Source organism: Thalassophryne amazonica, chromosome 11, assembly GCF_902500255.1.
Source record: "Thalassophryne amazonica chromosome 11, fThaAma1.1, whole genome shotgun sequence".
NCBI lineage: Eukaryota > Metazoa > Chordata > Actinopteri > Batrachoidiformes > Batrachoididae > Thalassophryne > Thalassophryne amazonica.
Window position 1 is genome coordinate 12,552,478 of NC_047113.1, and position 12,140 is coordinate 12,564,617.

Consider the following 12,140-nt stretch of genomic DNA (forward strand, 5'->3'; position numbering starts at 1 on the left):
TCGGTCCCACTGGGGAGACAATTAATTGCACATGAATTGAGTACAGTGGTCCCTCGTTTGTCGCGGGAGTTACGTTCTAAAAATAGCCGCAATAGGCGAAATCCGCGAAGTAGTCAGCGTTATTTTTTTACAATTATTATAGATGTTTTAAGGCTGTAAAACCCCTCACTACACACTTTATACATTTTTCTCAAACAGGCATTATCATTTTCTCACTTTCCTGTGTAAACACTCAAAGTTCAAACCTTAGTAGGTAAATAAGACCAACCTGTTTTCAGACCCAAACATTTGTTTGAGAAATAAAAATAGAATGTTTTCCTATAAATAATTATGATGGCTTTTAGAACTAACGAATTTAATTTTAACAATCAACCTATAAGGCTGGACACATAAGAAATTATTAATAGTGACTGACCAGTATTTCACAGTTCCTCTGATCGCGCCTCTTCGTCCTGGCACCGCTCCGCTAGCATCTTTTTCCACTGAGTGACACCTCAGTGCAGGTGTCTTTATCCGAGTGAAGAACCCAGTTATGGGTAGTTGCTGGCGCTTTTTTTTTTCTTCTGGACGAGAAGATTCTTATAAATAGACATGCAGAACACAACGCACGTGATCTGCCTCCGCGGTGCCACGACCGGCCTTGCTTGATGAGGACGCAGAACACAATGCGCTGTAAAAAAAAAAAATTTTTTAAAAAGCATGCAAAATTGAACTAAAAAAAAAATCTGTGAAACTGCGAGGCCGCGAAAGGTGAACCGCATTATAGCGAGGGACTACTGTATACAAATTATGGGTGTTTGTTGTCATCTGCAGCAAAACTGGCCAAAAATGATAAATGTCCCAGTATGAATTACGGATATATTAATAATGTATAGCGAATATATGAGGAACAATCACGGATGTATAAAGCATGTATTGAGGAACTGGATCGGACCCATTGCTTTTATCACGGAAATATTACAGATGTATTATGAATGCATCGCGCACGTGTGGCAGAAACAGAGGTTGTATTCCGCGTGCGCAGCATCTGCATTGCGGTCATAAAAGAAGAGCACTCGGGCCTTCCAGCATAACTATTCACAACAACACCACAGCCTCTGGAGCAATTGCTGGACTTGGACACGTTGATTGGTATGTTATTGGATGGCAGCAACTATCACACTACGTCTCTGGGGATCCATAACTACATCTGTACGTCTCCACAGCCGGACTGGCAGGTATGTCGATTTCTGTTTTCTTATGCAGTCGCAAATTGTCCGCACATTAATACAAACACTTTATTCGTGGCCAATATGTCTGCATTCGCTACAACTTATTTTAGTTTGTGATGTGGACATGATAGGCACACAATATATATATATACGTATATATATTACATTATATATCTGTATATAATATATCCGTTTTACACACTGTCCCAGTCCGCTGCCAAGCTGCAATACCCTGTCAGTTGCGGATATCAGCGGATAATGGCGGATATACAGCGCACAGATTGTGTATGTACTGAGTATGTAAGGCGGATGTCAATCGCAACCAAAATTTTGTGCAGCTCAAAAATCCTGGCAACGGAAAAACGTGCCTCTGCGGATAACTGCGGGTGTTGCCCGACTCATACAAGGATGTTTCACGGATACTGCAGATGTTTAGCGAATATAAACCACTTTTGTGCGCAATTCATACACAAAGCTTCCTAAACGCCAGTGGGAGCGGGCCTTAAGATGGCTGTTACACATTAAATAATGGAAACATTAAGTCAAAGTATGTTCACATATACTGGAACTTAGTCAGTACAATGCTGGAAATTTCAAGAAGCAAAGTTTGTGCAGGTTAACAATTTATGTTTCAGTATGAATGCCTGGGAATGCCTCAGTATACCCCCGTCAGAGATGGTTAATGTGGCCTGGGAAAGGGAAGTTTGGGGTGCCCTGCCTGGAGCTGTTGCCCCTGCAACCCGGTTCCGGATAAGCGGTTGAAGATGACAGCCTCCATTTACCATTAATATACTGCAGCATTATGACTTCTAGAAGCAGGATCAAATAATTTCAAACAGAAGAAAATGATACCAACTAGTTCCATCCTATGAGGGGTGACCTGAGGGTTGGTTCTGCCCCAAATGCAACTGTTTCAATAACAAACAAGATGTCAAAGTGAAATTGGTGCTGAAATAATCCTTTACTTATTGACCATCAGAAATCTAGTCTTGCAATTAAGCACATGTTTGGGAGCTTTTCGATGCATTATTAATCACTGAATTAGTTACCCTGCCACATTTCTCCATGTAATGTGGCGTTCCATCAAGAAGGGCACCCGGCGTAAAACTTGTGCCACATCAACATGCAGATCCACCTTGGATTTGCTGTGGCGACTCCGAGTGCAAACAAGGGGGCAGCCGAAGGGACTTACTTTATGAATCACTGGATTAAATGGGAGAATCAGATTTGCTCAACTCCTTCCATGCTAGACTTACAGTACATTAGATTAAATCACCACCCAACTTTTGTAGACTTCTCAACTATTTGCAGAAAAAAGTTGCAAAAATAACTGCAGCCTTTGCAGTTTGCTAATCTCAGTTTAAATTGTGATTTCAGTGAGAATTCAATAAATCGTTCAATTCTACTGTGCGCAAACTTGAAGCAGGTTGGTCCTGGAAAAGAGGCAATTCTTCAGTATGACAATGCTTGTCCACACAAGCGTTAAATACAGGACAGATCAGCAGATCAAATGTCAACACCACCATACAGTCCAGATCTTGCGCCCTGTGACTTTTTCCTAGCTGAACACCTGAATAGTCACAATGATGCAGAGGTACGAGCAGCTGTGCATCACTGGTGCTGAGACACCAGGTTTCTTCATAGATGTGATGCATAAACTTGACCAGTGTTGGGAAGGGAAGGTGATTGATTGCATGGAAAAGTAATGACAATATCCGACAGAAAGCATTCCAAGCTTTAAGCCCATGCAATTCATCTTGCTTGTTACTGAAAGAATTTTGTAAGAGGCAGCGCTTGTTAGCCAACCCTCATATATACATCTATCCCTATACAAGGGGGAATTAACGGTATCCCATCAGTAACACACTGAACCTAGTTTTTGTTCTGATACGGACGAATACCCAAACTCAGACTTGACAGTCCAAAGTTGTAATGCTGCCACTGTTGCCTACTGTCCTCCACAATCTGATGAGACTGTCAATTTATTGTCGTCTAAAATGACACTTCAGAGGTTTATGGTAAATATGATTACAATTCAAAGACCAACAAAAAAATTACCTCATCGAATTCCTCTGTCATTCGTCGGATGATCTCAGAATTCTGCATGTTGCGGAACATTTCACCACTGACCACACCTGACAGAAGCAAACAGGGTGCGTTATACACAAGACATTCATATTGTTGAGCATAAACAGTCCTATCGTAACATCATAAAGCCATCTAGCCACAACCGATGGACGTGCTGCACAGCGCCACTATCATGGCGGCTGGGACTGATGGGTTGGTTTATCCACATATTGAGCTGTGTCCACCAGTACCACCACATACATCAAAAGTGGCTCTTTCCATGCTTTATTTTACAGCAGATGGTGTATTTTTGCAAAAACAGCTCGCATTTCTAAAAGTGAATGAATTTTGGACTGCATAAATGCATTTACAGTGAAGAAAATAAGTATTTGAACACCCTGTGATTTAGCAAGTTCTCCCACTTAGAAATCATGGAGGGGTCTGAAATTTTCATCCTCGGGGCATGTCCACCGTGAGAGACAATCTTAAAAAAAAAAAAAAAAAAAAACAGAAAATCACAATGTATAATTTTTTAATAAGAATTCTGGCTCTCACAGACCTGTTCATTTTTCTTTAAGAAGCCCACTTATTCTGCACTCTTTACTAAGGTCTAAGGTCCTGGAGTGGCCTGGCCAGTCCCCAGACCTGAACTCAATACAAAAATCTTTGTAGGGAGCTGAAACTCCAAACCTGAAAGATCTAGAGAAGATCTGTATGGAGGAGTGGACCAAAATCCCTGCTGCAGTGTGCACAAACCTGGTGAAAAACTACAGGAAACGTTTGACCTCTGTAATTGCAAACAAAGGCTACTGTACCAAATATTAACATTGATTTTCACAGGTGTCCAAATACTTATTTGCAGCAGTAACATACGAGGTCTGTTAGAAAACTATCCGACCTTTTTATTTTTTGCAAAAACCATATGGATTTGAATCACGTGTGATTGCATCAGCCGAGCTTGAACCTTCGTGCGCATGCGTGAGTTTTTTCACGCCTTTCGGTTGCATCATTCGCCTGTGAGCAGGCTTTGTGTGAGCAGTGGTCCACCCCTCTCGTCGGATTTTTATTGCGAATAAAATGTCTGAACGATTTGGAACTTTGCTGCATCAAATTTTTCCAAAAACTGAGAGAGACCTCCAGGTGGACACCATTCGGAAAATTCAGATGGCTTTCAGGGACGATTTTATGGGGATTATACAGATTAAGGAGTGCTCCAGCCAGTTTAAAGACCACCCACAGCGGCTGAGAGCGCGGCGCACTCCGAGCGCCGATTGACAGGCTGAAACCCCGCTGAAACAACCAGATCATTTCCAAAGTGAAGGCTTTGTTGATCCGGGACGTCGTGTGACTTCCACAGAAATGGCAGAAGACGTGGACATCAGCACTTTTTCGGCACATTCCACTGTTACAGGAGTTTTTGTCATGGAAAGAGAAGCGGAGGAATGCGCCACGGAGCCACTCATGGCGCGGACAAAAGCACCTCCGTGTTGGTCTCACAGGACGGCTTTCAGATGGCTTTCGGTGGCTTTTCAGTCGTGTGACTATCCGAGAAATTGTGGATGAGCTGGACATGCCAGAACATGTCCTGTGAGGCTTCATGATGGCGTTGCTTTGCGCCATGCAACTCTGTCCCGATGCGCAAATTTCTCCGCTCCTCTTTCCATGACAAAAACTCCTGTAACAGTGGAATATGCCGTTCATTTCCAAACTGAACGCTGTGTTGATCCGGGACATCGTCTGACTAGCACAGAAATTGCAGAAGACGTGGACACCAGCACTTTTTCGGCACACTGAGACAGACGTGCGGAGAAATTCGTGCGTCAGGACGGAGCCGCATGCTACAAAGCAACGCCATCATGAAGCCTCACAGGACATGTTCTGGCATGTCCAGCTCATCCACAATTTCTCGGATAGTCACACGACTGAAAAGCCACCGAAAGCCGTCCTGTGAGACCAACACGGAGGTGCTTTTGTCCGCGCCATGAGCGGCTCCGTGGCGCATTCCTCCGCTTCTCTTTACATGACAAAAACTGCTGTAACAGTGGAATGTGCCGAAAAAGTGCTGATGTCCACGTCTTCTGACATTTCTGTGGAAGTCAGACAACGTCCTGGATCAACAAAGCCTTCACTTTGGAAATGATCTGGTTGTTTCAGCGGGGTTTCAGCCTGTCAATCGGTGCTCGGAGTGCGCCGCGCTCTCAGCCGCTGTGGGTGGTCTTTAAACTGGCTGGAGCACTCCTTAATCTGTATAATCCCCATAAAATCGTCCCTGAAAGCCATCTGAATTTTCCGAATGGTGTCCACCTGGAGGTCTCTCACAGTTTCTGGAAAAATTTGATGCAGCAAAGCTCCAAATCGTTCAGACATTTTATTCGCAATAAAAATCCGACAAGAGGGGTGGACCACTGCTCACACAAAGCCTGCTCACAGGCGAATGACGCAACCGACAGGCGTGGAAAAACTCATGCATGCGCACGAAGGTTCAAGCTTGGCTGATGCAATCACACGTGATTCAAATCCATATGGTTTTTGCAAAAAATAAAAAGGTCGGATAGTTTTCTAACAGACCTTGTATACAGGGCTGTGAAACGAAAATTGTGAAATCTGAGGAAAATTTGCTGGGGGTCTGGGGGGGGTGAACAGCTCCCCAGGAGCCGGGTCTAGGGCCCTGTGGACCCCAGAATTAAATTTTTATCTAATGATACTTTTTTTTTAGCATCTCCTGAAAGAACAAATCTCAAAATTAGTAGATATTTAAATGATCCTATATTCAACCTTTTATTTGACTTGTCAATGATGATGTTGAAATAACAGAATATGACATGGAAGTAGGACCTGGAATGATTTTCCTTTTAATTGTAAACCAAATTATGCATTAACTCAGAACAATTAAACTACATGAAATGTATGAAGACTGTTACAGCATTTCAAAAACCACAGCTAAAGCTTGTAGAATATTTGGAAAATCATGGTAAAAATATCAATAACATACCTTATAGTAAAAAGTCACTTATATTCTTGTGTAAATTCATGCAGCCTAAATCCATTCAAAGCATCCTTGGTGTTTTTAAGAATGACCCCGGTCACAAGCAAACCTATGCAAGGTGAGTCTGAAGTCAACATTAAGGAAAAATTCCATTCACATGATTAATAACCACCTTTCCATGAACTTAAGTTAGTCCATGCATGGGCATAGCTTATGTACAGCTAGCTACATGTTAGTTACTGTGCTTTCTTTATTCATTGACACAGACATTGTTTATAATGTAGCAATGTATGTGTATACATGCAGGATGGATTTCAGAATGGCTATCATATAGACCGTCATATATTTCCTGTACGTTTTCATTTACATTTTAATTAAGCTGAAAACTGAAGATTACCAATAAAGAGGGCACTTGTTTTCCCATCAGGCCTCTTTGTTAGATGTTGGTACCAGGCTTAATTTGAAATTCCAATGAAGATCTTTCATTTGAGACCAACAAAACAAAAATCAAAAGATGCCCACATGCCAAAGGAACATATTTGGTAAAAATCTAAAGACATTGCCGTGTTTTGTTCTTTGCATCTCAAGGAAGCCTAACATTAGTAGTACCAACATGCCAAAGAGCATTTTTCACATGACAAGGCAAATAAGGTTAAATGCACAACAAAGCCAGCACACTTTCGGTACTTTTTTTTTTTTTTCAAATTCCATTTTTTTTGGTAATTAATGGCGTGGCCCCCAGGGGGTTAATTTCTTCAACTGCACATTTTACATAAACTTTAAGACAGAATAAACAAATTCTGAAAATATCAAGTTAATATCTTTTCTAGTTTTTGATTTATGGCCAAGTAAACATGGTCAAAAATGGAACACAGTGTGTTCACATGGACACGCCCCCTTTTTCGAACCACCATAGAATCTAAACAAAACAAGATATTGAGCTGCCGCCAAGACCATTCTTCTTCTCTCAACACTGGCTACAAAATATATCAAAATCATGCAATTGTAAAACCATAAAACTGGGCCCTTTGGTGATTTCTTATGGAATGACCCTTAAATAGAACAGGGATGAAGTGGAGGTGTATATTTATTCATTTATGTTCATTGTTAGTTGGTTTTATCTTTTCTGTTGTTTTATCAGGTTCTTTTTCTGTTTCTCTAAAATTGTATTGTAGCATTATTAGTTTTTATTACTATTATTGTTGTTGCTATTATTAATATCTAAACAAAAATAAGTTAAAAAAATTATAATTTGTAATACATTTGACTCTTTTACGACAACAAACGCTGGGCCATTAATTATTGTACAGAAAACAAATGCACACAAACGTGCAGAGATTAATGCTAGGTTAATGCTAACTTTAACATTGAAAACACCATAAACACGCTAACGCGTTAGCATCAGTCCCATTTTTAAATTATAAAATACATCTATCAACTGTTTCAGAAGACCATCACAGGTCGATTTAACATTAAGACAAATATTACTCACAGACAAATGCTCTTTAGGGTTTTAGCTGGTTCAAAGCAAAGCCACACCCTGCTCTACTTGGGGAGGTCTGCCAATGTTCGTACAAAGACAGGGAGGAGAAGGACCACGGCTCATGGCAAGCAGTAAACAGAGGGGTGAGGAGTGAAAATTCAGACACTCCCTTCCACCGCGGTGCGGCGCCATCCATGCTGACATTGCTGCTGCTTTGATTAGCGCAGAATGGTATGTTGCTTTGACAGTGAAAGTATCACATTTCGGCCCCAAAACACACTTGACACCATGTGCGCGTATGTGTGGTTAAATTTTCCAAATGACGGAAATCCATCGTGGTGACGGAGAACTGTAACCCATGAACTAAACCAAACCAAACCTAACACTGCTCTTGACGCTTTAAACGAAGCGCACCTGTAGCCACAGCTGCAGCAGTGTGTGTGTCTATATCTCTGAGTTCCAGGACTCAGCACTGGGATGGAACTCATAGCGCCTGAGTGTCTGGAGAAACTGCAAACAGAAGCTGTGGATATCTGTGCGCACATCGGTGGGACCACCTGTTCTGGTTCCTCGTCCAAAACAAAAGAGGGATTGTCTCCATCATCAGAACCCTCAATGTCTGACGACACGCTGCGCACTCCGTCTTGCTCCAATTAAAAAAAAAAAAAAAACCTCTGGTGTGCCGTGGTGCTGCTCTATCACTGGATTATGTTACTAAGCCATATATATTGATTTATAACAGAAAACTGTCAAAAGGGGGTATACATATAAGTGTAAAGATGATAATGATATATCAGATCAGTAAATTGATCAGTGCGTGTGAAAGCCGCGCACTGACTCGTGCGGTTATTCCACCAGCTGCAGCTGATCCACAACATGAATTCTGCCTTCCGGAACAGCTCTTTATACAAGTATAATCTTTTTAATCATCTACCTGTTGCCACATGTACATAAGAGCTGGATTGTCATTCCTACACTCCTATTGTTATATTTAATAAAATAAATAAGTGCACAATAAGCTGCTGGGAGAGACAAAAAGCAAGCTGAGCAACCCCGGGACATCCGAGATCAGGGACAAAGTCTGAGAGGTGAGGTCAAGTTCAGCTGCTGACAGCGCACCTTTTACGGTTTCTAAATGTCTGAAAAATATTAAGCTATTTTTATTGTTGATATATTAAAGGATTGTCTCGAAAGCAATGAAAGAAAAAAATGGGCGCACAGTGCATACAGGATTACAGCTGCCGGAGCCAATGTTCTCTACTAAATATTGTCTTATTGTTCCCATTGTCACCTCTGGGACATGTTTAAGGGAATTTGCCCACCTTTCTTTGGGCAAGTTACAGACATTTGCCACAGTGATCTCCATAGATTCAGTCATGTTTCTAAAGCAAAAATAAAATAACCACAAGCAAAAATAAAATAACCACAAACAAAAATTGGGCAGAGGTTCCCCTAACATCTGCAGGTTTTGTCTACATACTACCATTACTGAACACTGTTGCTGCTGGGCTCATATTTTCGGTGCAATTATTTTATAGTTTATTCAACAGACCAGTCTAAGTGAACATCAGTGTGGAAAGAAAAGCAAGGCAGAAAATGAAAAGGGTTGGGTTCGCATCCACTCTGAGTTTCAAATATGTGAAAATAATTATTCATTCATTCATCTACCGCTTAACCCAGTTATGGGTCGCGGGGGGCTGGAGCCTATCCCAGAAGTCATAGGGCGTGAGGCGGGGTACATTTCAATAAATGAATGTTATTAACTTACAACATGAGCTAAGCATTTTATTTTCGAAATGCCAAAATTCGTAAGCAATTTGAATTTTGAAATTTATCAAACACTCGTCATGGAAGCTTAATCCTTTTACTAAGGCCTCTTTAAACTACATTGATAAAAAACATAAAATACTACTTATGGCAATCGGCTACACTGGTCAAAATCATATCCACTAAATCTCTTTCTTCAATTCTTCAATCAAAAACCCAGACAGAGCTTTAATTCATTTGAAAGCTTGACTCTTAGTCTTGTCCATCCAAATTGGAAGTCCCAAAAACCAGTTTTATTTGTTATTATCTATCGTCCACCTGGTCGTTACTGTGAGTTTCTCTGTGAATTTTCAGACCTTTTGTCTGACTTAGTGCTTAGCTCAGATAAGATAATTATAGTGGGCGATTTTAACATCCACACAGATGCTGAGAATGACAGCCTCAACACTGCATTTAATCTATTATTAGACTCTATTGGCTTTGCTCAAAAAGTAAATGAGTCCACCCACCACTTTAATCATATCTTAGATCTTGTTCTGACTTATGGTATGGAAATAGAAGACTTAACAGTATTCCCTGAAAACTCCCTTCTGTCTGATCATTTCTTAATAACATTTACATTTACTCTGATGGACTACCCAGCAGCGGGGAATAAGTTTCATTACACTAGAAGTCTTTCAGAAAGCGCTGTAACTAGGTTTAAGGATATGATTCCTTCTTTATGTTCTCTAATGCCATATACCAACACAGTGCAGAGTAGCTACCTAAACTCTGTAAGTGAGATAGAGTATCTCGTCAATAGTTTTACATCCTCATTGAAGACAACTTTGGATGCTGTAGCTCCTCTAAAAAAGAGAGCTTTAAATCAGAAGTGCCTGACTCCGTGGTATAACTCATAAACTCGTAGCTTAAAGCAGATAACCCGTAAGTTGGAGAGGAAATGGCGTCTCACTGGTTTAGAAGATCTTCACTTAGCCTGGAAAAAGAGTCTGTTGCTCTATAAAAAAGCCCTCCGTAAAGCTAGGACATCTTTCTACTCATCACTAATTGAAGAAAATAAGAACAACCCCAGGTTTCTTTTCAGCACTGTAGCCAGGCTGACAAAGAGTCAGAGCTCTATTGAGCTGAGTATTCCATTAACTTTAACTAGTAATGACTTCATGACTTTCTTTGCTAACAAAATTTTAACTATTAGAGAAAAAATTACTCATAACCATCCCAAAGACGTATTGTTATCTTTGGCTGCTTTCAGTGATGCCGGTATTTGGTTAGACTCTATCTCTCCGATTGTTCTGTCTGAGTTATTTTCATTAGTTACTTCATCCAAACCATCAACATGTTTATTAGACCCCATTCCTACCAGGCTGCTCAAGGAAGCCCTACCATTATTTAATGCTTCGATCTTAAATATGATCAATCTATCTTTGTTAGTTTGCTATGTACCACAGGCTTTTAAGGTGGCAGTAATTAAACCATTACTTAAAAAGCCATCACTTGACCCAGCTATCTTAGCTAATTATAGGCCAATCTCCAACCTTCCTTTTCTCTCAAAAATTCTTGAAAGGGTAGTTGTAAAACAGCTAACTGATCATCTGCAGAGGAATGGTCTATTTGAAGAGTTTCAGTCAGGTTTTAGAATTCATCATAGTACAGAAACAGCATTAGTGAAGGTTACAAATGACCTTCTTATGGCCTCGGACAGTGGACTCATCTCTGTGCTTGTTCTGTTAGACCTCAGTGCTGCTTTTGATACTGTTGACCATAAAATTTTATTACAGAGATTAGAGCATGCCATAGGTATTACAGGCACTGCGCTGCGGTGGTTTGAATCATATTTGTCTAATAGATTACAATTTGTTCATGTAAATGGGGAATCTTCTTCACAGACTAAAGTTAATTATGGAGTTCCACAAGGTTCTGTGCTAGGACCAATTTTATTCACTTTATACATGCTTCCCTTAGGCAGTATTATTAGACGGTATTGCTTAAATTTTCATTGTTACGCAGATGATACCCAGCTTTATCTATCCATGAAGCCAGAGGACACACACCAATTAGCTAAACTGCAGGATTGTCTTACAGACATAAAGACATGGATGACCTCTAATTTCCTGCTTTTAAACTCAGATAAAACTGAAGTTATTGTACTTGGCCCCACAAATCTTAGAAACATGGTGTCTAACCAGATCCTTACTGTGGATGGCATTACCCTGACCTCTAGTAATACTGTGAGAAATCTTGGAGTCATTTTTGATCAGGATATATCATTCAAAGCGCATATTAAACAAATATGTAGGACTGCTTTTTTGCATTTACCCAATATCTCTAAAATCAGAAAGGTCTTGTCTCAGAGTGATGCTGAAAAACTAATTCATGCATTTATTTCCTCTAGGCTGGACTATTGTAATTCATTATTATCAGGTTGTCCTAAAAGTTCCCTAAAAAGCCACCATGTGCGCGTATGTGTGGTTAAATTTTCCAAATGACGGAAATCCATCGTGGTGACGGAGAACTGTAACCCATGAACTAAACCAAACCAAACCTAACACTGCTCTTGACGCTTTAAACGAAGCGCACCTGTAGCCACAGCTGCAGCAGTGTGTGTGTCTATATCTCTGAGTTCCAG

The 12,140-nt window shown here is 40.6% G+C and overlaps 1 protein-coding gene across 2 annotated transcripts in view; it reads right to left on the bottom strand.

Annotated features, from left to right (window-relative positions):
• stag2b (stromal antigen 2b) overlaps window positions 1-12,140 on the bottom strand; it is a 93,939-nt gene that overhangs the window by 66,079 nt on the left and 15,720 nt on the right. For both annotated transcript variants that reach the window (XM_034180917.1, XM_034180918.1), the window contains exon 6: window positions 3,270-3,346. In XM_034180917.1, coding sequence (XP_034036808.1) covers window positions 3,270-3,346 — 77 coding nt within the window. The remainder of the gene's footprint in view (window positions 1-3,269; window positions 3,347-12,140) is intronic.